Here is a 27453-nt window from a genome sequence, read left to right as displayed (position 1 = left end):
TCTATCTAGATCTGCAAATCATCTCGATAGATTAACATAAAACATTGTACTCAAATTCATGTTCCTCTCAAGATAAACCTCCGAACTTTTCATCTCTACCAACAAGTAAAAATTGTGCTATACTTCAGTTTCATGCCAAAAATCAGTCAGTTGGATTTTGTGAAAAACCTGGAATCAACATACATAACTTTTGTCTGCACATGTGTTACCAGTGCTGGAAAAAAAATCAGGTGGCTCTACATACTATAGATATCTATCTATCTATATAGATATCTTACTACATACATTTTTTATTTGGTTTCTATACTTACACTAGTATCTTCTCAGTGGAAACACAGCCTGCAGTTCAGCTCAGTTCAGCTGAATGAATCAGTCATGACCTCTTTGCTGTGTTGAAGAGAGCAGAATTCTTATTGTTTTACAGGATCTGGTACAAATGGTTCCATCCATCCATTTTCCATATGCCGCTTAATCCTCATTAGGGTCGCAGGTGGGGCTGGAGTCTATCCCAGCTGACTTAGGACACCCTGGACAGGTCATCAGTCTATCACAGGGCTACACATAGAGACAAACAGACTTACATTCACTCCTACTGACAATTTAGAACCATCAATAATCTCAGCATGTTTCTGGACTGTGGGATGAAGCCGGAGTACTCGGAGAAAATCCACAGATGCACAGGGAGAACATGCAAACTCCATGCAGAAAGATTTCAGGCCCAGGATGGTACGCAAACCGGGGATCTTCTAGCTGCAAGGCAATGGTGCTAAGCACCGAGCCACTGTGCAGCCTGCGTAAATGGTGCATTTTTGACAGAAAATACCCCAATTTTAAGCACAGATTTGTTTAATTTTGAAGATAGAACTCATTGTCACACATGATTAGTTCACATTCTAATGATTGCTTTTATTTTCACAGTTTCTGCCTCATATTAAGATGTTATTTTAGCAATTTTTGAAAATATATCATCTATAAAACCTGCCAGCAGGTTTTGAGCTTCAGAGGCTTCGATTATTTTAAAAGGTGTCTGTTTTTTTTTCTCTATAATTGACTTAATTCTCTGAGCTCATCCTGTTAGTAACATTTAATCAGCCAGGTTTTCACAATGAATTCAGTCAGATTCATGTTTGTTACTTGTCAGTTCTCAGCAGTATTTCCTAACACACCTTCAGCTGCACTGCAGCTCACAACACAATTACCTTGCAGAGACATTAGACTGGTGGTGAATGCTAATGAGCTCCAAGGAGAAATGACACTAATGTTGTACAAGCAGCAGCTTTTTGTTGTGTTTTCATCTGCTGTGCTGCAGGTTTTGAACTGCTGCCCTCCGTCTGACTCCTCCTCAGTCCATTTTGCATTGAGCAAAGCCAAAATGGATGCAGAGAGCTGACGTCACACTGTTTGACATGGTGTTGCTAGCCGACTTAGAGCCACCAGGGTGACGGTGCACACTGAGCAGGGGAGCAGTGGTGTGATTCATGTTTGGCTGCAGATCCTCCCAAAGGGGACTGGTGCATGCACGGCCCAGCGCTGGGGTGGAGCCAATAACAGCCCATCATCACGCCCTTCTCTCAGTTAAGTCTTCTGCTTGGATGGGCCTGAGGTCGTGCAGCAACATGGTGCAGCTGAGCAGCCGTCACTTTCTGTTTGATGCTGTGCAGATGTCACAGTGTGGTTGGTGCAGACAGGAGGGCAGGAGCCGGACCGATGCTGCTGTGATGAGAGGTTTATCGCACCAATTCATCACTCCGCTGAGGGACAAGTCACTCTGGCGCCTCTGTCCTTGTGGCCAGAAAACAAGTCATGAATAATTGATGTGTTATTCACACAGTCTCAGGAAGAGATTCCTGGATGCTCAGACCAGAACAGCTGATAGAAAAATGATGGATGAGGATGGAGGAAAAATGCATGTGGATGAATGAATGCCATGTGTTTGTGTCAGCTTCAGAAGAATAGTAGACTGTCCATGCTCAAGGCTGGAGGGCATTTAAATAAGTTTACCTGCAAACAAAAACACATTCAGGGAGTTCATATTATTTAGATTAGTGTCTATGGGTGACATTGATTTAACCTTTGACTCCTCCGACCCACAGGGACACAATTCAGTATAAATCTACTTAACAGGAAAATAACTGACTCAGAATTTACTTTTGAATCCACAAGCGTCCAAAATTATAGTGAACATATTTACCATTACCTAGCTGCCAATTAGTGTGCAGATTAGTCATCATGAAGCATTTATTTATTTATTTATTTATTTATTTTTGGCCTTTTTTTTTCTATTTAGGCACATTGAGAGAGAGACAGGAAACAGGGGAGAAGAGTTGGGGGAAGACATGCAGCAAAGCGGGACTTGAACCCGGGCCGCTGCGTGGGGGGACCAGCCCTGTACATGGGTCACCCGCTTAACGCGTTGAGCTATACAGGGACCCTATGAAGCATTTATTAGTGCCTTATTTTGGATATTCTACAACAACCATGGAATGGCACTAGGACCTGAACATCTCAATAGACCTCCAGTATTCAAGGTGCATCTCATTTGATTATTTCCATTGTCGATTCATTTGTCAACTAAGTTCTTGATTATTGTTTGATCTATAAAATGTCAGAAAATTGTGAAAAATGGTAATCAGCATTTCCCAAAGTCCTCAGCTATCTTTTTTTGTCCACCACCCAACACTATTTTTTTTATTAACTTACTATCAATAAGCATTAATTAGGGGGTTGTTGATGGATATTTTTAAATTTATGGCCTAGTGTTTTAATTTTCTGGTAGTGTCATTGAAATGCTATCCAGCCTTTATCAGGAAGATTTATTATCATTAGTAATATTATATTTTAAACATGTCTTAACTATATTTTTTGAAGAATTTACTGTTTTATTAAATTAAAATAAAAGAAAAAGTTTTTTTTACATGTTGACCATAAAAAAACAAAAGGCCAGAACTGTGAATAACGTCAAATTAGAAATCTGTAATTTTTTTCAAATGGTATTTTGTTGTTTTACAACATTTGACTGTAAAATTACAAATTCTGTTTAGTAAACAATGCCATTATTTAACAGATATTTGCCTTTTTTTAAGGAAAAAATTCTGTATACTAAGGACTGAATGATAGAAAGTAATTTCTTAGATTTTCTTTGCTTTGTTAAATTACAGATAATATACATGTTGACATTTAAAATACAGACCAGAACTGTAAATAATGTCACCATTAGAAAATCTATATGTTTACAAATATGTTGTAGAACATTTTTTAATTTAATTTTTTTTACAAATTCTTCCACAACCGATAACCATAAAATGACCCTTTAAAAAAAAAAAAAAACTTTTTTAGTTTAGCAAAATTGCCACTATTTTCCAGAAATTTGCTGTTGCTTGAAGAACATTTATATTTAAGTATTAAAAAATGGTAAATAATTTTTTTACTGTCATTTTACACAAGTCGAGGCTGTTTTGTTAAATTAAAGATGACATCTAATAAAATTTGAAAAACAAATATTAGTTTACATGTTTACTGTTAAAAAAAGGCTTAAATCAGCTAAATATATATATATATATTTGTTATAGATATTTACACGATTTGTACAGTTTTTGAATTACACAAACTTCCACAGCTTTCTAACCCACATTTCTTTTCACAATTTCTTTACAAATCTCGTTTTGTACACTAAATAGATTAGCTCTTACTCATCATCCTGCACCAGTCAGTGCTTCTTCTGGTAAGTTTAAATTTCTTCCACCCAACAGTATTTTGCAGACTACAACATAATATAATAATAATTACATAGCCTTAGTTTCCACAGTTCTCCGTTAGGTGCATCCACCAGGCTGTATAATCATGGCTTAATTTGAGTTAATTTAGATTTTCACAGCTTCTCTGCACTTTCTACAGCTGCTTTCCTGTTGCTGTCTGTACATCCTCCTACAGGTGATGTTCTGTACACGCAAACAACCTCGTCTGTGTTTTCCACTTTGCTGAGCTGATGTAAAGTGAACATACAGCTGAATGTAATCTCCTCCTCTCCTGGGCATGTAACTGCAGCAGACAGCGAGCTTTATTCAAAGCGTAGGTGTTTGTTGACCGAGTCTTCCAGGTGAAATCCTTAAACAAAGCAGGCACGTGCTGACATGACCCAGAATGCAATGCTGCTGTTGCTCTCTCTCGAGAGATAAAACTACGGATCTGAGTGTGATATCACCTGATGGACTGAGAATGAGCACACAGACAGGTTTTATTGACATCTGTGGGCTTTCAGGAGGGTTCCATGTGCATCTCAGTGGGCTGTGAGCAATAATATGATAACCACAACTATTTTTTTCCACTCAAGAAAAATTGCATGTGAGAACTGAAGAACTCAGAGAAGTGGACTAAAAGCCAGCAGTGAGACAGAACTGCTGTTAATCACAGTGATTTAGTGGCTCAGCTGAAGTGCAGGAGTCTGACTTTCATTGACTTCAGAATGGATTCTGACATCGACTTTACATTTCACTGCGGTGCCTGGCGTTGCTAAGAAACGGAAAGAGTTTTGTGCTATTAACAATGACAAAACAAAACTTCAGGCACCCGCTCTGTCCATAAAAATCATGGCTTGAGAATGTAATGTGCAGTTTGAAGACCAGCTAGTGTCTCTGAAAGACGCTAAATATTCAGTAGTCTATGAATCCTGAAGAGCACAAATGATGTATTCTTTCAGTGTGTATTACAACAGCTGTTTTTGAGCATGTAAAATGTCTGTAAACTTAGCGGGAGGAATTATGTCCTCTCGTTAAAAACTCCTCTTAAATGCCTGAAGCCCCTCGTTTGAACATCACCACGTAACACACGATTCCTGCCTCGCAGTTTGTTTCGCCCCAGAGCTGTATTTGCACTAGAGTGTGTGTTTTATGGATCCGAACATTTATTCAAAGACCAAAGTGTTTGACAAATTGTCGTGTAGAATTGTAAATTAAATAAATAGAATTGAATTTAATGTAAGAAGGAAAATAAAGGCCTATTTCAGGGCTTCAGCGTGAAGTCAGTGTTGAAATAATATTCTTAGCTGACTAATTTAAGCCGCTACTCTAAACAGTGTTTCAGAAACTGCTCAACCAAAATATTTTGATGAATTCACACCCACAATTTTTACAGTAGCCTGCTGTCATTTTTGATTTTGATACCACATTTTACAGTTTTTAACTATATTTTGGAAAAACAGAACACTAATGTTAAAATTTTAGTGTATTTTCTCAGGGGTTTATTTCAGTGTTTTGCTCAAATATTTTTAAGGTGGAATGTTTTTGTGCATATTACTCAATGCATGAGTTGAATCAATCAATCAGTTACACTTTAAATGGCAACACAACTTTAAGCATTCCATTTGTTTTTATTGGCTCTCTTGCTATAATTCCACTTTGATTGTGACTGGATCTTCAAATGTTGACGTATAAATATCAGCCGGATTATGCAAAACATTTTATTTTGTCACTTGGTGGAAAAAGTACAATGAGTGTCGTATTTCCAGACTAGAACCACTTCTATTGCAGCTGCGTCTCTCTGCCTGGAGGCTACTAAGATCTGAGGTTACTAACCAGCGTGACCTCGCTGACCAATCAGGAGGACAAGAACCTGTAAATGCGCAGACTATCGACTCATTAAGCAGATTTTTTTGTATGTTTTATTTTCGTCAAAATACCCATCAGAGCTTCTGTTCAATCAGCATGTCATCCTGATGAGGACTGTGCTGAGCCTCAGCGACGGTCTTTCATAGGAGAAAATTCACTTTGTGCATCACAGCAGGAAATCAGAGATGTCAAGCGAAATGAATTCTGTGCTGCATGACATTAGCAGCCATCTGCAGCTTGGCGGAATCACCACCGATCCACCTTTATCTTTGTCTGTCTCTCTCACGCTTTCTCTCTTCTGCACACGCATGCTTCACACGTACATTTCACTCATTGGCTTTCTACCTCACACTTCTGCACACGCACACGCAAACACACACACACACACACACACACACACACACACACACACACACACACACACACACACACGCACAGATCATGAGTGATGCCCGTCTCTGTCACGCTCGCTAACTGCAGCGTCTGTGCTGTCAAATGAGCATCAAGATTAAATTCAGTGTGGAAATAAGAGCGGACAAAGAAAGCTCAGTGATAATTGATTATTATCATATTTACTGGCTTCATGATTGTATGATTGCATTGGATTATCTTTATATAAAACTCTGTCAAAGCAGTTTATTCTTCAACTGTTGTGGTGTATTGCATATCAGCAGGCCACAGCTCAGTATTTTTTGGTGATTTTGCATGTATTTGTTATGCATCACATTCATTTGACATGCGATGCTTTTGTTCAAAGCACCTTACATGCATTCAAACCACGTAGAAGCAGGAAGTAGATAGCATCTGAAATTGTGGTAATTGCTAATTAATTGGTCAGAAATGAAAGGAAAATGCATAGAAGACTAATTGCCGTTACTGTATCATGCTACCTGTTGTGTGTAGTCACCTCCAAAGGCCCGTTCTGAACCGGGAAAACCCAGCAAAACTGCAAAACATTCATTGCTCCCAGATCCACTGTTGTGAAGATCTGCTGTCTTTCTTGCTGCTTCTATGTAATATCAAAGAGAATATCTTGGAGTTTAGAGACATACACTTGATCTAACATACACTTGACCAAACGATTAACTGAGAAAGCCACCAGCAGATTAATTGAGAATAAAAATAGTCTTGAGTTGGAGCCCTGCCGGACACTGATAGTTAAAGCAGAGGTTACAATCGAACAGGAATGACTCATCCTGGTGGCAAATGAAGGACCGTTAACTGGATGTCTGAAACCTTTGAGGCAGTTTCATCTTTCAGTGGCACAAAATGTACACGACTGTGATTCTCCTTCTCTTATCAGTCCTAGTTGTTCATTTGTTGCATATTTTAGACTTTTTCACTTAATACAAAAAAATATGACATCATATTCAAGAAGTACCGAATAAGAAAGCTCTTTTTTTTTTTGCTCCACATTTCCCAAATCCCCTTTGCTCTCTGTTCTCTTTGTTGTTGGTTTACCTTCTGTTTTGCTTTGTGGAAGAAAAACCTTTAAACTGTCTGGAAGGTGTCTTTCCTCAAACACTTATTATGGTTTATGTCAGTGTTTGAAGCTCTGAAATCTCTGGGGTCTTTTTACACACTCTGAACAGCACATTTTTATTTTATTTCTTGCCATAAAGCGGTCTTTTCTTCATTTTACAAAGCAACCGGATAGATTTTAGATTCAAATGTAATACCATTTTTTAGTTTAAAGTAACTTTGGTTCATCATAACATGATGCTTTATTTGCTTTCAGTACCCCGTCTTTTTTTTTTTATTTATTTTTTTTACCTTGTTTAAATGCTGGAAGACATCATGGCTGAATATTTCCACCTTGAAACTACAGTGTAGAATTTTATTTAAGCAATTTTAGGACAGAAAGGGGTTATTTTCTTGAAAAAAGAAAACATTTAAATATGCAATTTTGATACACAGAGATGAGTTTTTAGTGATTTAATTACTGGAGAAGGGACATGAAACTTGGCGTAGTGGTTAGCATTTTCGCCTTGCAGCGAGAAGATCCCTGGTTCGCGTCCCGGCTTTCCCGGGATCTTTCTGCATGGAGTTTGCATGTTCTCCCTGTGCATGCGTGGGTTCTCTCCGGGTACTCCGGCTTCCTCCCACAGTCCAAAAATATGCTGAGGTTAATTGATCATTCTAAATTGCCCGTAGGTGTGAATGTGAGAGTGCTTGTTTGTCTTTGTATGTAGCCCTGCGACAGACTGGTGACCTGTCTAGGGTGTCCCCTGCCTTCACCTGAGTCAGCTGGGATAGACTCCAGCCCCCCCCATGACCCTAGTGAGGATTAAGCGGTGTATAGATAATGGATGGATGGATGGGACATGAAACTTAGATTATTTGAGATCTCTTGCAATAATTAATGGAATAATTGATGAGAGGTCAACTATTATATGAATTTCCAACTACTTAATTTCCAACTACTTTGATAGTTGATTCATCAGGTTGAGTAATTGTTTTTTGACATTCTCTGATTCCAGCTGATTAAATGTGAATGTTTTGTGGTTTCTTTGACAGTAAATTGAATATCTTTGGGTTTGGACTACACAAGTCATTTGTTGAAACACGGATGAACATTTTATAGCCCAAACCACTTAATCAATTCAATAATCAATCAAAACATTTCTTTGTCACTGCCCTGTTGTGAAACTAAAATTTCCAAGGAAAGAGGTTCTTTAAACACCACAGAACACTGGTTTTAGTTGTGTTTTCTGGCCATATGATGAATGTAAACCCGATATTTCCAGCATGAACCGACTCCTGAAGAAAATACACGGCGCTCTGGCTGCTTAATGCTCCACTGTTTTCACGGACTAGTTGCTGAGCTGCAAACATTTGGTAGGTCTGAGCTGTTTCGCTGAATTCAGCTGCCAGCTGATTGATGAAAGCACTGTGAGTGAAGCAAAGCAGTGAAGCTGTGGTCCAGAAAACTCAAACCATGCTCACACATTCCCTATAGTCCTGAGGAGAGCTGTACTGTACCAGAAACACGTTCCTGAAACAAGTGCTTAATTTACACACTTTGAATGGTACAGCGTAAGCGAAATTCTAAGTTCAATGTTAAACAAGATAATTTACTGGTGATAAAATGCTGCATCTTGCTTTTATCGAACTGAAAAGCTGTAGCATCTCAGATTCTTGTCCAGTTAAAAGAAAACATGTTTCTTGCTGTAGCAACACGTTGACCTCTGGTACTTTGACACGTAGCTTATGTCTACATGCAGCAGTCACAGTGATGAGATTACTCTGCTCGGCAAAAAGATTATTTGACAAAGCCACAGTTTACCTACAATCTTCCTGCGTCTGCCATGTAAAGTTATTAGATAATAGCCGAGTTTAGCAATAAGCTGTGTCATGAATAGTCATTTTATTGGTCTTATTTGAGTGCTTGGGAGCAGAGGAGTAACTCCATTTACCTCCTGCTGTCAACACAATAAAATGAGCTGCGAGTGTGGTGGGATTTCATCAAAGCCACTTTATTCAGAAAATGTTTTCAGAGCACAGATTGGGTTATGGGTTATTGGGTGATGGTCGCCGTGCTGTGTAAGAACTCCTCATCGGTTTCTTCTCCCTCATCCATCCATCTTCTCTGAGCCCATAACCACTCGTCTTTTCCGCTGCCAAAACCTGCCTGCTGCTAAATGGGTTCAGTATTTCCACTAAATAAGATGTCCTGCTCGTATCAGTGGGAACCAGTTCCTGATGTAGGAAAGGAAATCTATTTTGAGCAGCTCAGTTTAGCAGATGCTCTGAGTTTTTACTGTGCAGTATAGAGTAATCAGAAATGCTCAAGGCTGTCAGCGAGGGTTCTGAATGGTGATTTTGCTCTGCTGATGAAAGGCCTTGTCAGTTGAACTAATTTGGTTATGGCTCTGGGACATGGGAATCTCCAGCACACCTATGAAAGGTAAATAGCTGAGATGTCGGCAAGCTCTTTATAGATGAAATATTATATTACTATTACGCTGTTCTATTGAGAGACAGAGCATGTAGAAAATCAATGAAGGTTACAACTAAATATCCCCGCAGTTGCCCATGTTATGCTTTCTGGCCTTTCTCCCTTCTTTCACTGTGTTATTTAGCTGTTTTCTGTGCAAACTTACCAGGTTCAAAGTCCACACCAAAAGGAAACATTGTCTCATGCATAAAAAACAGCTGATTTGAAATCCAGATGTTTATTCTGTTACTCATCTACCTCAATGTGTAACACATTTGCATAAAGCCTGCCTACTGGCTGGTTAGACCTATGGTAATGAATGAACAGCTTCCTTGCATTACTAGAGCTGCTTGTACTAGAGCTACATCTCTATACTCTCAAGTCTGGGGTTACAGTAACTTTCCAACATTACCTCGTTGTAGTTGGGCCAACTGACCAATCAGAGGCCAGAGGAGGTGACCTTAAAGAGCTAAAATGGAGCATTTCAGACAGAGAGTGAGAATGTACAGCATGAGAAAGATAATGTGTTTGTAATGTCAACATTAAAGCATGAAAACATATTCCAGTAGACCCAAAAAATGAAAATTATAAACCTGTAAATGTGCATATAATGGGCTCTTAAACTATCAGCAAATAGTCACATATTTATAGATTTAAAAACTCGTGTTAAAAAGTCAGTCGTTATCCTCATGGTGTTTCAGTTTTGCAGTGGCTGTAGAGGTTTTCAGAGGTGGAATGATCCAAATATGAGGACAAATATATAAGTAGATTAACAAAGTGTCTAATTCTTTGCTGGACATTAGCTGTAGTTGCAATTATCAATTTCAGATGAACAATTTCAAGATATAAAATGTAACATTTCCACATTAAATGTCTCAAACCAACAAGACCCGTTTTCTATTTTGCTTACTTGTGTACTTACATTTTCTCAAATGTTTCCAGCAATGTTCAAACCCAGAGAAACAGGGTTCAGTAACAGTCCAGACAAAAGCCAGTGGGAGGTGATAACAAGTGGTAATGGAGGAGTTTATATTTTAAATGAATAACAATTAGGATGAGCTGATATTTTAAATTTGAAATAAAATAAAAATAGCAAGAGGTTAACAGATCAGTTCACCATCAGTATTGATACACTTATCACAGGACCAAAGAAGACTAATGCATTACACATAGGTGTTTTAGTATTTTGCTGACACAATGTTTCCACCCCAGAGCAGCTGTAAAATTGTGTGATTTCTTGGTGCAGTGTAGACTGCAGTATAGCTCCAAGACAGCATCATTCATTTAGCTCCCATTTTTATTCCTGTTATCTTTTGTTAGCATGCTTTTAGCCTGCTGCATTGTATATGTGTGTAGTTGAGTGTGTGTGCTTTTCTTCCCATCCCTTTGGCATCTTCTCTGCTACAAGAAAATGGGATTACATAATTAAGTCTTTCATCTGCAGCCAACGACAGCGAGGGTTTTTGCTCGTCCCCCTGCTCATCTGTTAATTTATTATCAATTTACACTCCATTAGAGGTGCCAGAACAGTTTGGAAAACTACTTTGTTTCACAACAGTCCTCTGCACTGCGAGGATGCAGGCCAGCTGCATACAAAGACATGTAATATTAAATATATATAATGTAGATGTTTTGAAAACCAGTAAACAGGGTAGTGAGAGAGCAGCTACAGCTGCACAGTAACCCTACATATGCACTCTACTAAAGTATTTGCTATTCATAGGCAGAGAGTCTACAACACCCACTCTCATCTCTGTATCTCCGGCCTGTGAAAGGCTAATCGGCTGGCGATGGGCTGCTTCACTGCATTCAGATGGGCCTCAAGAGTCTCCTGGTACAAAGGTTGTGACCATGGTGATGAAAGAGGATCGATCGCTCGGCTGACTCGTCAAAGAAAATTGATTGAGTCACTGTGCAGAGAAGGTTGTAGCCGTATAATAGTCGCAGTTAGAGACAAAGAAAATGGCTTTATTGTCAGCTCACCAAACTCATAGACCTGAAAACTGATACAGAACCAGATGGCCTGAAATAAGTCACAATCTGAGCCACAGTGACTACCCAAAAACCGAACTAGAAAGGGAGTCAGGATTAAAATGCTCTATAAAGATGCTTGTGCATTGTAGGTAACTTCAAAGTGGTGATATAATGATACAGTGAGCTCGTGGTTCCGTACTTTCCACAATACTGTGAGGACTAATTGTAGTGCTGTTGTATGAGGGGTAATAAAAAGGTTCTGGAACTGTGCCTGGTAAAATCTAATACCGCACCTGATTTAAATGTGGCCACCATCCCTGTTAAAGTGGTCTCCTTATGCAGCGCTACACTGTTCCCAGTGCTCCTGCAACACTCGTAACACTCCCTGGAGGTCCTGTTCTCTAAACGTGAAGCACCATCTGTGATTGGTTTTGAATCTCCTCAACTGTATCAGAATTTTAAAAATTTTGACAAAATGTAAACATTTCAAAGAAAAATTTCAGCATAGACTTTTGTTATTTGGTATTTTTACATGGAAATGTTAATAAAACACTGCTTCTTAGTATTGGAAATTTGATCATCCTCAAATGTTGAATAGTATGTATTTCCTTGTAGCCTATACATAGTTTAAACGTGTTTTGCTCAGCTTACCTGTGTGAACCAATTGTACAGTATTAATTACATTCCAGTTCTCAGACTTATAAAATATGGTTTAGTACGTAATATAAATGATAGTATTTCCCTGATGAGATGAAATGAAACAGTTTTGCTGCTCATTATTTGCAGACAGGCTCAGACAGTCCACAGATGACACTTAATTGCACCATCTGGCATTTCACACATGCAAACTAAAAATCCTAATGGGTCATATTTAGTGAAAAAAAAAGAAAAGGGATATGACTATTAAACATGTTTTTTTTGCATCTCACAGGGAGAATGATGATGTTTCAGGGCTGTGAAATCTGCCTCTGCAGCTCAGCATCGTTTGTCTTTGATGGCAGCAGTGTGTGCTGGGAAAATGTTAAAAGTGATTTAGGTACAAACTGAAGTGACTGATTGTTTCCACTGGCTGCTGTCATTTCAAATGAATTAATTCTTCCTCTGAAAGGTGTTTTCAGTGTATAGCCAGCTTTCTGTAGAGTCTTCATTTGGATGAATCAGAATTTACTACATTCAAATGAAACACATCCATCCTGTGCCTTCCTTTTTGGTCAATTTTTTTCATTTCCTTTTTCCCTCCACAGATCATATCTTTAATACCTTCTGCACTCCGCTGTAGGTTTGCTGAACCCCAGTACATGGACATAGTGTCTGCCGGCATTGTCACCCATAAATTCCTGAGGGAATGGTGGATTTGTGGCTGGAGTTTGAGTTTATCACTTGCTGCTGTCTGTCTTGGTGGTTGTTTTTGAGCTGTGAAATCCAATTGTTCTGCAGCAGGAGGGAGTAGAGAGGAACGTTCAGGCAAACCCACCACGGCTGACGCAGCTTATATTATATTCTTAATGGAGCAATCACTTTTAAAATTGCTTCCAAGACACAAATCAGAAGAAATGAAGTTAGGTCTTTAGAGTCTAATGGTGGAAAAACGTATTTCTTTGGGGGGTTATTCACTTCCATACATTTAGTTATTGTGAGCTGTTTGGGAGTAGCCTTTATAGTCAGGAGATGCATCGTAAGGTGCATTCTGCTGTGGTGATCATCCCTTAGATGGAAATTCATGATTTGCAACTTGTCAGACTTTTGATGCTAAATTCCAAACCGAAGTTTAACTGAAGCGATTGATAAATCCAACATAACTTGATCTTTAAAATAAATGTAGCATCACTCAAATGCAGAATACAGGTGACCAATTTGTCAGTACGTTGCTGGAAGATACATTCAACATGGTGAAATAACTTTGTGGAGCTGATGCACAGAACACAGAGTTTGTGGAGACTGTAAAATATCTATAACATGGGGAGCCTTCTTATTTTCAAAATAAACGCCCCGTCCCAAATGATGCACTGCACAGCTGCAGCTCTGTGTACAAATAGCACCAAACTGCATTACTTTATTATTTTGGACATGTTGTCCAGCAGCTAGTTAGTTACTGACATTCTGTCTGTTATTTGCTAGTGAACAGTTAGTGTGGGTTCTTTGAACTTTTTTCCCTCCTTTAGACAGCTGCTTGGTTGCACAATGAGAGCAGTGAGAACAAACCAAAGCCATAAAGATTCAGGCCTTTACAGCCTAGTCAAAGAGTTGATAGGCATAAAAATGCTCCACATTCAGGTTATATTGCACAGCTTTGTAGTTATTGTTCCATAGTGAAAATATAAATATTGATCAGTGCATCTTTAAAAATATACTGTCCTCACTTTAAAGCTGTCTGGCAGAACCAAAAATGGAATAAATGTAAAATGTTTCAATCTTTTTAGCTGTGTTGCAGCATTCCTGATCTGTTCCATTTTTTGGGACTGACTGTCCAAGCAACAGATTGACTTGACAGCAGGTGAACATGTGAGTCAAAGCTGAGCAACCAAAACAAAAAAAAAAAATAAATCATTAATATGACTGTGTAGCCTTTACCCATCTTCACCCATATGTTTGTATTTTTACATCTGCGTGTTGTATATGTACAGTAACGACAACTAGGCTCATCTTGCTTGTTCCTGGCACACGGTTGAATCTCTTGACTTCCTGAATTGGTCATTCACTTAACACAAACATGGGAGTGAGAACTGAAATGAGCAATTCACAGGACGAGAACCAGACTGATGACAGAGCACCAAATGTTTCTCTCAACATTTTCTCGTGATGTGACACTGCCCTTCAGACCGAGAAAAAACTGAAACAAAAGATCTGCAGAAAAAGAAGGATAATGGATAAACGGACTGAATTATGTCGAACAAACTACGAGAAATACTTCAATAATAACAGCCCAGCCTGATTTCTGTTTAAATCCATCTCGTGGCTTGTGGCCTGAGGGACATTTGTGAGCATAAAAATCCAAAGCAGTAACTGTTATTCAGCTACATGTTGGTTTCAACAGATCTATTAAGTGAGAAATGCAGCAACCGCAGCACCGCCGAGGCTGCACTCACTGAAGGACGTGAGAAATTGATCTAACCCTGACAGCCGGTCCCTGCAGTTTAGCCTCAAGTGTTTGTGTTTTTGACTCCCACATGTTGATCAGTGATGTAGTTCAGCAACCTGTAATCTGTTGTTCCCCAAGGTCTCTTATAAACATAAAGCAACAACGGTGAGCAGATTCCTAGATAGGAATTTCTATAGTTGTGCTACATCAGTCAGTCCACCAGTTTGGACCGCACTGAAATACAAAGTGTTATGAAACATATGCTCTGATATTCAGCATTTTTCAAATTATCTGTATTGTAATTCTTTATTAACCCATCACTGATAAAATATATTCATTCTAAAATGTGCTATTTTGGCTACAATCCAGCCGCCTCCCTCCACTTGCATCTTCTGACTGGTTACACGTCACAGTAACAGCTAATTATGACACTTTTTAAAAAGTTTGACAGCAAATTTATCAGTTCAAATCTTGGTTATTGGTATTGGCCCCTGGAAAAAACAAAACATGCTGGCCTTCAAGCACTACCCCAAGGTTAACATCTGCAGGTCGAGTGAAATGTCTCAACAGATGGCTATGCAGTAATGCATCCATCATCCGGTCAAAGGTTTGATTTGTCTAACACTGGTAAAACACCTGTATTTTGTGTGTAGTGCTAGTTAGCATATGTTAGCATGCTAATTCAGTGTAGACCGTGGAGTCCTTGTAAGCCTGGCAGGTGAGCTAAAGGTCTTACATTACCCTGTTTATTCTGAGATGATTATGTTCATTCTTAAAATAATTTAGATATGCATTTCCTCATAGAGTCAATGTAAAGATCTTTTTTTAACTTTTTTTTTTTTTTTTTTTTTTTTTTTACATTTTTGCCTCCTGGTTCAGAATCGGCCTTCGTGGGTAGCTGCACTATGCATGATTGGTCGACATACAGGAAAGGGCAATGAGTCAGTGTTGCTGAAAGATTATTCTTAACTTACTAATAGATGTGAGAAGACCTCTAACATGGACAAGTCTGTTTTTTGTTTGTTTGGTTTTTTTTTTTACTGTCTAATGATGAATTTTGCTCATGCTAGCACTGAATCAAATATTTACTTGCCTGCACAGACATACAGACACAAACACTTAAACACAACATAAATAAAGACATTTCTAACAAATTGGTGTAGAGAAAAGGCACGAATTGGTGCATAAAAATTGCAGGAATGCAAAAACTGGAGTGTTTGATGCTTATCATATCCAGTGGGAGAACCTCTAAACTCCTTCTACATGTGTCTCCCTCAATGTCCAAATGAAACCTCTTGTTATTCCTGACCATTAGATAAACAAAAATCACTATTATGCCAGACTAAATTAAACCTAAATTAGCAAATGTGGATAGACATATGAATTTCTATTTTGATTCTCAGTTTTTATCATGTTGGTGATGGTTAATTTCTTTTGCTTCTGGTATCTAATAAATCGGCTGCTCTGTCGGACTGCAAATGAAGGGTTTGAAAGCAGAGTGGTCTTCTGTAGTTTTTGAGAAAATGGGTTAAATGTTTTGTGTTTTCAAGAAATGTCTTCTAACCCCCTCAAATATTATCCTAAGTACTGCACACCATCAGCTGATAGAGATGATATTTCAGTTGATTTTTATTCTGTATTTACAGTTTTTTTTCTCCCCCAAATCCTTAAAACCAGAGTGAAAGGGAATCTCAGGGAACCTCCAGTGAAAATCCTCTCCTGTCTTCCTGGGTTTTGCTTTCAGCTGACTTTCACTCAGCTTGTTCTTAGAAAGTCAGTCGTCCCAGCAGACCTGTGGGTCGAGTGACGTTGGCTCGGCAGTGCTGTGTCTGTTCAACACCCCTGAGGCTGCACAGTACAGGAAGCTTTCAAAGATTCCCTCCCTCCTGCTCTCCTGCCTCCTCTTTTCTCTTGTTTTCTTGCTGTAACATCACTGCACTTTTAACACTCTTACAAACAGGCTGAATATTTTTTAATGAGCAGGAACAACGGTAACAAGCTTACTTTGGCACTAACCCAGTGTAATTTAATGCTACTCCTCCATTTGCCTGATATTAATTACACGGCTCATTGAATTATCGATCGCTACACCGCCAAGACATCTGATCACTTCTTAGACAATGAGGCTATAGAACACAGAGCACCAGGGCCAGATTCAGACCAGGATTTAGTTTGTAAAGGATGGCATTTACTAAACATGAGCAGGTGAAGTGGTTTTGTCTCAAACGTTATCTCTACATGACAAGAGATGTTTGCAGTATAACAACATGAAAATGACCTTTTGGAAGTGTGTTTATCGCCGCTTAACATCAATATTAATAATTACAAATCTTCTGGACTGGATGTTTTACTGTATAGCATTTAATTATTGTGTCTAGGGCAATTTTTTGACTGACAAAAAAAAATCAACATTGTTTTTGTTGAATTTCTTCAATAAGCAGCAAAATAGGGTTATGTTAGAGTGACATAAAACTCACTTCACTTCACCTCACACAATGTAAATGTACCCAAGTTGACCATAAGGCAAATTTTTATTGGCAGTCCATTGCTTGGTGTTACACAGCAAGTGCAGTAGTTAAACACTAATCAAAGCATATACAGCAAAGAAAAAAGCATGAACAGTTCATGAATACAGTTAAATATTGTCAAAAACATAGTAATATCTTGTTAAAGACCACATCAGCGTTGGTATTGTTGGTTGTTAAAATTGTGCTTAAATACATAATAGAGTGTGGACTATTTGTATGAACATATGTATGAATGTAGCCTTCAAGTCTGGATTTACAACCTTTTAATGGGGTTTTCAGTTAAATAAGAGTAAGTTTTATCTCCCACACACAGCTAACTTTATTTTTTTTGCTTCAGCGAGTTACAGCTAATGAAGTTTGTTGGTGACAGCACATAAAAATGACAGTTCACAACCAGAAAATTAGATGCTGACTTCTTTTGTCTGAAATCAAAAGCAAAATTTTGAAATCAATTTCAGTGATAAATCTGCCACTGTTGTCATCACAACCTGCACCAAATGAAAAGCAGGCGTTTCAGCAGACATTCAGCTGCAGTTTTTCTATTTGTTAAACGTGGACCATTAACTAGGACATTATTCTCTTGATGAATCGATGTGTTGTTTGGTCTGTAAAATGGTAAAAATGTCGATCAGTACCAAGTCAGAGCCCGACATAACGTTCTCAAATGTCTTGTTTTGTCCACAACCCAAAAATACTCAGTTTACTGTCATAGAGGAGGAAAGAAACCAGAAAATATTGATATCTAACAAGCTTGAATGAAAGAACTGTTGATTTTTTTTCTTTAAAAAATGGTTAAAACTGATTAATCAATTGTCAGAACAGTTGGTGATTAACCCAACAGCTGAAGAGTAGGAATGTTTGAAACTCTGAATTACCTTCAATTTTACTTAAAAGCCTGATGTTTTATTGCTTATTGTGAGAGCTTCTGGATTTCTGAAGATACATTCTCATGTAAAACCTAAATAATAAATATACTGTTGTAGAAACAGACATTTAAGTCTTTATTTGAGAACACTCTAAGCTCCTCTATTTATTATTCATTATCAATGTGAGAGATTATTTAATGTACTTTTTACTTTTTTTTTTTTTTTTAACAACAGTGACGTCTCCTGTAGGCACCACTATGTACAAATAATAAATTGGAATAAAGTAAAACCAAGTTGTCATAGTACATCTGTAAGGAAAGGTTTTAATAGTTGGTAAGTGCTGTGCATTAATAATTAACCATAAACGATTCTGCAGCTGCTTACAGTCACATTATAGTGTGTTAGTTAAGATGTTTGTGCTCTAAAGCTGAGCAGTAAATTGATTTGAAATTAAAATTGCAATGTGAAACAAGGGAGCGCAAACGAGAGAGCTGGCAGCATCACTGCAAAGCTGACTGCTGAGAAAGAATCGGACTTGTAAAGAAAAAATTACATCATCAAAATGTTGAATGACTCATAGTTTACACAACTGTAAAAAAATTGTATTTACAAGTGACGCGTTTTACTTTTTTGCTTCTTATTTGTAGTTTCATGTTTAAGAAGCTTTGTTGAAACATTTTGACACAAATCTGATTCGATAATGAACCATTTAAAATGAACAGAGAAACAGAAACTTAAAGTGAACATGAGACAGGGCTGTTCCTTACTCTGTGGTACATTCTGTCAGTGTTTGTAGTCTTGTTGGGTTCTGTCGGGTCCCTCAGGCTGAACATTTACTTCCTCCACCCTGCTGAGCTGTTGCTGCTCTTTTTGAAGAAGTGTGGAAAGCTGCTAAAATGACTTCGGTGCAGGCTCCAGCTGCAGTCAAATCCCAGAGACTTTCTTTCTGTGGGCGCATCGCCTCTTGAAGACATGCATGCCCAAGATGTGTCGCTGTTGCAGACGAACGGTAAACAGTCTGTCATGTAGTAGACGTTGTACATGTCGAGCAGAGGCCTCAGTAGATGAGGAAGGTTTTTCCCAACCTTTTTTTTGCTTGTAGTATCAACTTGTAGCTCTCTTCATTATAGGTTTAGGCCTGTATGTGGAAAATGCAGTGAAGTTCGTTTCTCAGATTTGATTTTGAAACATGACTTGAAAGAAAAGTGACTTACTGTCCTCTCTGTTGGGAAGTTTCAAGCCTGTTTTAGCTGTGATCACTGATGGGTGCAGTTGGATGTGGCCAGAAGTAGGGATCAACAGATTGTTGACCTGGCTGATTAATGTTGCTGATATCTGCAAATCATTGACAGATTATTGATAAATTAAATGCGCTACTTCAGGTCTAATGCAGCCTCCTCTCTCTCTGTTGTCACTCAGTGGTCTCAGAAATGTCAGAGACTGTAAAAACAGAACAGGAAACACAAACCGTTGCCACAAACCAGGAAGTAAGCTACTCTCACAGTGGCTAAGGCTATGCTAACGGCTAGCAGCTAAGTTAGAAGACAGCCACAGATTAGCCTGAATCCGACTCTGGAAAACAATAACTAATACTGCTTTAAGATCTGGACCTTAGTGGATAACAAAAGTGATAGAACAGTGAAAATGATTAAGAAAATACAGGAAAACAGCAGACATCCAACAGGACACAAATTGATTAATCTCAGTCCATCTAACATAAAAAAAATATTTTAATCTCTCCTATTTCTATTGTACATATTCAGTTATAGTCGGCCTTATTCATGAAGAAGCCTAGTTATGGATGACAATGTCTCTGATCTCACGATGTATCACGGTCCCAAATATTGGTCATTTTCCTTTCATGAGTACTAATAATTGGCATCGGTATCTGCCCTAAAAAAAAAAAAACGTTCTTCTGCAGCTGCATGTATTTACAGAATATTAAACTGTACGCAGAGGGTTTCTCATGTACAATGGAATGTCTGTTAAAATTCATTGTATGCCAAATGTTCTCTGACATATACATGCTATTGGTGTTCCCCCTGCTTAGTTGCCCATTTGTAGTGTTTCAGGTCCCCATCCATGACACAAACAAGGGCAGCATCACAATGACAGAGGTGTTGTGGAAAAGGTCTGTTTATTCTGCATCAACAAGAATAGTACAGTATCTAATGATCTGTTTTCAGTCCCACATGTTTGACAAATTTCACCGTGCAGACCACCATGAAATGATAATATGTTCTGACTTCACAGAAATACATGTCTGGTTTCAGACAGACAGTAATCGTGAATGTCCTCAGTGGGAACATGAATCTAACCCCAGTAGTGGCACTACTTCAGTATACAGTGACCTTTGCTGCACCACATCGCAGCTCTGCTTGTTAATTGCACAGCTCTGTGTCGCAGCATGGTCCATTATATGTTGCCTCTGTGGTGCACCACTGTAAATGCCACACTGTGATTTGTGCTGGGTTGCAGAGAGTGCTGAGAGATAAATGCTGTTCAGTTAATACCAGCTGCTGAGCTCCTCGACTCAGATGTCAGCTCCTTAAAACTGTCATGTCCTTTTTTTTTTTCTCTCCAACCATTAGTGCCGAGCCAGATAACGTGTCCTGCAAATGTCAATGCGATGTGAATGCCAATGCTCCTTTGTGTATCTGTATTAATTACCTTTAATCTGGACTGTTTAAAAATGTGCTCATGATGGGTGTTTCTTCCTGGCATGTATTATACTGTCAGGGTGATGACTCATGCTAACACAAGTCTTTTCTCTGCTTCTCCTCAGGATTTGATGTCTGGTTGAAGTCCAGCAGCAGCAGCAGCAGCAGCAGCAGCAGAGCAGGGAGCTGTCCACGGTGCTGAATCTAGCAGCTAACAGAAATCCCCATCGCACACTCATGTGCTTGGGCCGCTCCTGATACCTTTTATTCCCCGCAGCAACTGACTACCACCTCTAAAGGTTCAAGATGGACGATGACGGGCGCTACAGAGATGGCCGCTCAGACTTCATCCGTGGCGCCAAGGACATTGCCAAAGTTGCCAAGAAGCAGGTTGGCAAGAAGGTAGGGCGCGGCATGGACAAAATGACAGATGAGTACACCAAGCGCTCCTATAAGCGGTTTGAGGAGGAAGATGACGAGGACGACTATGCTGGCGTGCCAAGCAACGACGGCGGATATTATCGCAACGACAGCCGGGCCAATGACGACGAAGGTCACAGCGACTCCACTGAAGGACACGACGAGGACGACGAGATCTACGAAGGCGAGTACCAGGGCATCCCAAGGGCAGACTCAGGCAAACCCAGCGGCATGGATGGAGTGACGGCCACCCAGGCGCAGCAGTTCAGGGATCTGTCAGCCTACGAGGGCGAGAGGAAGAAAGACCAGGAGGAGTTGGCCCAGCAGTACGAGACCATCCTGCAGGAGTGTGGCCACGGGAAGTTCCAGTGGACGCTCTACTTTGTTCTGGGCCTGGCGCTGATGGCGGACGGCGTGGAGATCTTTGTAGTCGGCTTTGTGCTGCCCAGTGCTCAGATAGACATGTGTCTATCTGAGCCCAACAAAGGCATGCTGGGTAAGATGTCTAGACATCACTCTTTTGCTTCTGAATAGAACAAAAACACAATCTATTAGAAAACTCTTGGGAGAAGCGATTACACACATGACAACGTAGTACCAGGAGTCTAGTGTTTCTGTCCACTCATCTCCTGTGTTTGTTTAAATCTCAATGCCTCCTTTGGCACTTCATGCCACCACTTCACATTTTATCTCTGTCTTATCTTAGCCCCTACCTTTGCAGTTTATCCCCCAGTAATTGCTTTTCTACAGCTTTGCTGGCAGTGGAACTACAGCTATTTAAGATTCAACTACCCGTGCAACCTCTGAACGGCAGTAGAATTTTAAATTGAACCACCAGCCAATCCAAACACAGTGTTCTCTGCTTCAGTGCAGCTGTTTCCTCACCGGGCAGTGTGTGTGTGTGTGTGTGTGTGTGTGTGTGTGTGTGTGTGTGTGTGTGTGTGTGTGTGTGTGTGTGTGTGTGTGTGTGTGTGTGTGTGCACACGTGCTTGTGTGCATTCTTGCTTGTGTGTGTGTGTGCATGTGAAGGTGATTGGATTTTTAAGTTGTTTTTTATGTGCTCTTTTTTTGTTTTTCTCCTTTTCTTCCTGTAGTATACAGAGGAGAATAGAATACACTGATCAGCCACAACATTAAATCCACTGAAAGGTCAAGTGAATATCATTGATTATCTTGTTTACATAACTGTCAGAGGGTAGGATGTATCAGGCAGCAAGTGAACAGTCAGCTCTTGAAGTTGATGTGTTAGAAGCTGGTTAAATACGCATCTATTCATACACACTTTCATGGCAGCAGTATTCCCTAATGGCCTCTTTGAGTGGGTTAACACTGCAAACATAGCAAGAGTTGAAGGTGTAATCTGATTAGCGTCTGCGGAATGTGTTGGAGAAACAATACAATCCAACTTTGCAACTTCCAGAACATACAGAATCTGCTGCTAATGTCTTAGAGCCTGAAACCACAGGACAGAAGTCTGTGGAGTCCAGGCCTCAACGGGTCAGATCTGTTTTGGCATCATCAGGGGATGCTGTGTAACATTAGGCAGGCGGTTTTAATGTTGTGGCCGATCCGTGTATGCAGCCTCACTGTCATTGTGCCTGTGTTGTTGTGTGTGTAAAGTGGGCTAAGAACTCGCTATAATTTCCTATCCTGAGGGCTAATGTTCAATCAGAGTCCAAACCTACCTCGCCATCTGTTATTGGCTCCGGAGCAAGGACACTGTGAACGAGGGCCAGAGGGATCCTGAGGATAGCAATTTCTGATGCAATGTTTAGTGTATACAAAGAACTAACATATAAAACATTTATTTTCATCAAACATCTGAGGAGATTATCTGTAAATACTATTAAATATAGTTGAATTAAAAACACAGTTTATCAAGTAGGTTCAGGCCTGTAGGAGCAAAGACTGAAGTAGATAAAAGCCAAAATGTGTGCAACAAATCCTAATATTAGCAGCATAAACTTAATATCTCATCTCAAATGTTCAGTTGCGTTATTTTAACGCTGATGAGTTGGATGATTACATAACCTTTTGCCTGTTTAACAGTGCTGCTGCCACGTCAATGAGCATTGTTTCCCTGCAGAGTGGGATGCCTGGGTATTGACTGTCTATTTAACTATTAGCTATTGTCGTCAGTGCAGATACTTTTTCACAGCTTGTACTTGCAGCCTAAAGGTTTCAGTTTAGATTGGTCTTTAGGTTTGATGAAGAAGGGTACTGCTCGAGAACAGTATGTTCTTTTTCAGCTCTGTTATAGCTGGCTGCTGCTGCTGGTCAGTGAGCTGCAGTACTGCATCAGTGACGGGGTTTATTTTTATGAACGCTTTTTTCCATTTTCCACTCCAGGTTTCCTCTCTGTTTATTTGTAGGTTCTTGCAACAAACACACATTTTTAACAAATGGGCTGCACTGTGGTTACTGTGCAGTAATATTCACTCTATATGGTAAAACAGAAGCACATACATACACAAAGCAGGAAGGATACTCACTTATAACGTTACATTTTGCAGCCATCCATGCCTTCACTTGGTTATTGGGTTGTTTTGGCTTTTTCATTTGGTCCAATCACAGAGAGAAATACAAGTTGTAGTTCCAACACGCAGTGTACTCTAGTTCACGTATACTGATCTGCTGCCAAAATGGCTCTAAATCATCAGGGTATGAACACAGGACCTGTGGAGGCGACCTTTGCTGTCTGGTACTGGGATGTGGATCCTTAGCGTCATGTGGATTGTAAAGTGGGGCTTCCTTTGATTCGGCTCGGTGCTTTCAGTCGATGCTGGATCTGAATCTGGGGAGACCAAGTCAACATCTTGGCTGCTTTGTCATCCTCCTTGAGCCATTCCTGATCAGTTTTTGAGATGTTTTGGGGCACATTGTCCTGAAGGGGGAGGCTGCTGCCATGGAGGGATGTTGGGCTTAATCTGGAACAATGTTTATGTGAGTGTCAAAGTCACATTCATAAAAATGTCAGGAACCAAGGTTTCCCAGCAGAATATTAGATTGGCACAAGATAAATAATGTATGAGTCATATTTCTCGATGATAATTAAATTGCTGCTGCATTTGATCAGAAACCAAGCCAAACTGAAGTTGCAATTCCATTCCACTGTTGACAAAAGTCCATTAAAATTTCCTCTTAAAGCTGCCTTAGTCAATATTATAATGTTGTGAAATGGGCAGTAATGGGAAGTACATTTACTCTAGTACTGTACCTATGTACAGTTTTGAGGTACTTTACATTTTTACATACATTTTTTTATTTAAAGGTCCTCAATTCACCTTAAACCACTAGAATTGTTCACTCACAACGATTGACCCGTAGAGATTTATCACCTCATTGCATGGCCCTCCTTCTTTTAGACCATTAACATGTTAAGCTTGTGTTGCAGCTTTCTGGTTCAGTCTCACCGCTGCTCACAGAACTGCTTTTGGCCACAGCTTGCAGCTGTGTGAAGTGAAAAAGCTCTGATAAACACACAACATACCAGTCCTTCTTCAAGCAGCAGACACAATTAGCAACAAGCCGGTGAACATATAGTGGAACATTTATCAGCTAAAGCCTCAGTTTTCCAGCCTTGGATTCAGCTAGTCCAGAGTAATAACTTAGTTTTTTTTTAATTGAGATCTTTTTTTAAATAGAACTTTTAGTCAAGAACAAGGATTGATCCATGTCAGGGAAGCTGTCTAACAAGGTACAAAGAATCTAAAAGAAAGGGAATAATATACATTTCCTCACTCCAACAGCTTTGTTCCTGCTCAGTTTGTAAATATGAAGATGTTAATAACCAATTTTCCTCACCTAATTTCGATCAATTGCCAACAAACAGATATAGACAAAGGAAAGAAATTACAAAAGAATGAAGTACAAAGTGAATCAAGAAAGGATAAAAGTGCAAGAAATAAGGATCGGAGGTTGTAAACAAAGGAGGGAAAACTGGAAGACAAACAGAAGAACAGAAAAAAGTATCATGAGAGGAGTAAACACAGGAAGCACAGAAGGAAAGAAAGATTATTTTCTTAATTTTGTACTCTCTACAAACTTTCTCTCAAATGAAGTGGAGAAAAAGTAGAAAGCTTTACAACATAGTAATACTCAAGTACTGGAGTACAGATGATAAATTAGCATCCAGGCTTGGTCGCCATCACTCCTGGCCCTCTTGTGTCATACCGAGGATGAGGAGGGAGATGGACCAGGAGGGAGACACGACTGGCCTCAATTCCCTCCCCTCTTGCTGTTACGCAACATGCCTGACTCATGCTAGAGAGCCTCTGCATCCCATGATTCCTTGTGTCCTCTGCCTCAGCCCCCACCCTCACACTCCCTCTCAGCGCAGTTGAAGCAGCTACTTTAGCCTGATGCACTGGAGTGCAACCACACATTGTGTACATTTGCAGCATAGTGGGAGACAATGAGAGTCTGCACATGTATGAGCCTGCAGAATATTAAGTAACTACTAAACTAAACAGACAAATCACTGCTGCCCCCAAAGAGTCAGTTTCTTATTTTCTTTACATGATTTTGGATCCCGTGCTTTTGATATGTTTCCAGTAAATAAGTGAATTAAAAGCAGAAAAGCCGGAGTGGCGCTTTGAAACGAGCGCCTGGTGCAGCGCTGTCGCCCGATGAGCTCGATGAGACGCTTTGACACACAGCCGAGAAGCACACAGCGTTCGTCATTGAGGCGTCCTTGTTGTGGAGCTGCAGAGGTTGCAGCTGCAGTAGTTGGTTTGTCATAATGGGAAGGAGAAATTGATTTGTGTTACTTTCCGCAGGCTTTGCCAAACTGGAAGGAAATTTCTGGAAATGTGCCGGATAAGCACGAGTACTTTTATTGTCAAGGAGCTTTTCCACTGCTGCTGAGAGTTCAGTGCATCTCCAGCTATACTTCTGGTAAATATAGTCTTGAGGAGGAGGTTTCTGCTGCGGCCTTGTAAATGTGCATTGCCTCCATCTCATTATCTATTAATCTGAATTTTGAGAGGCACTGCACAGTGTTCCTGAGGCTAAAGGGAACCTTTGTGCTTTATAATGTCTCCGTGGCATTTTAATGAACATGGAATCAGTAGCTGAAATCAAGGACGAGGGCGGACAGAGGGGATGAAGAGAGGATGTTAGGACTACCTGGTTCTGTCTGATTCATTTTCAGTTCCTCTGAGAAACCTGACAGAGAACAGTGAAGGCAAATTAGGTTGGATGCTGTAGTCTGCTGGATATAATTAGCAATGATACACATCATTTTAAATTGGGGGCTTCACAGTGGATTGGTGGTTAACACATTCGCCTTACAGCTAGAAGATCCTCGGTTCGTGTCCTGGCCTTCTTGGAATCTTTCCGCATGGAGTTTGCATGTTCTCCCTGTACATGCGTGGGTTTTCTCCAGGTTCTCCGGCTTCTTCCCACAGCCCAAAAACATGCTGAGGTTAATAGGTAACTCTAAATTGTCCGTAGGTATGAATGTGAGAGTGATTGTTTGTCTGTATATGTAGCCCTGGACTGGCAGCCTGTCCAGGGTGTCCCCTACCTTCACCCTAAGTCAGCTGGGATAGACTCCAGCCTCCCTGTGACCCTAATGAGGATTAAGCGGTGTGTAGATAATGGATGGATCATTTTAAATTGGACTGCACAGTGGTTCAGTGGTTAGCACTGTCGCCTTGCAGCTAGAAGATCCCCGGTTTGCATCCCGGCCTGGACCTGAGATCTTTCTACATGGAATTTGCATGTTCTTTCTGTGCATGCGTGGGTTTTCTATGGGTACTCCGGCTTCTTCCCACAGTCCAAAAATATGCTGAGCTTAATTGGTGATTCTAAATTGTCCCTGAATGTGAATGTGAGTGCGGTTGTTTGTCTCTGCGTAGTCCTGTGATAGACTGGTGACCTGTCCAGGGTGTCCCCTGCCTTCGCCCTAAGTCAGCTGGGATAAACTCCAGCCCCCCTTTCAGGAAACATGAGTTGCTCATTTTCTTTGCCACTTATTTTAGCTTTTAGTAGGATTGTAGTCTACTATGTCTACTATGTAAATACCTACTTTAAAATCAATTAATTATTTGCAGGAGGGAAAAAAGTTGGAGCATATTGCACTGAGTGAACCTGTGACCTACTGCTAGCCTTGTTGCCTAAATGAATTGTAAATTGAAATAAAAAGTGAATATTTGTAGCATATCCGATCATTTTAATCTGATTATCTTTTACTAAAATTATAAGAACAGATTGAGAGAACCTGCAGATATTCATTTGTTTTAACTATGATACTGTGATTTCAGCACAAAATCTATTGAGGAATATAATGCAACAAATTAGCCGCTGTTTTTAGATGATCCATGTTAGTTGTTGAACTGTAATATACAAAAGACAGAGATTGTTTAACCAATGACAATATCACT

At 39.8% G+C, this 27453-nt stretch overlaps 1 protein-coding gene across 1 annotated transcript in view; it reads left to right on the top strand.

The window, feature by feature from the left end:
* The window catches only part of sv2a (synaptic vesicle glycoprotein 2A), a 65516-nt gene that overhangs the window by 7371 nt on the left and 30692 nt on the right, over nucleotides 1-27453 (top strand). The window contains exon 2 of the mRNA XM_023286224.3: nucleotides 20773-21563. Within this exon, the coding sequence (XP_023141992.1) occupies nucleotides 20954-21563 (610 nt within the window). The 5' untranslated portion in view covers nucleotides 20773-20953. The remainder of the gene's footprint in view (nucleotides 1-20772; nucleotides 21564-27453) is intronic.

The sequence above is a fragment of the Amphiprion ocellaris genome, chromosome 9 (assembly GCF_022539595.1).
Source record: "Amphiprion ocellaris isolate individual 3 ecotype Okinawa chromosome 9, ASM2253959v1, whole genome shotgun sequence".
Taxonomy (NCBI): Eukaryota; Metazoa; Chordata; class Actinopteri; family Pomacentridae; genus Amphiprion; species Amphiprion ocellaris.
This window is presented reverse-complemented; position numbering and strand designations above follow the sequence as displayed.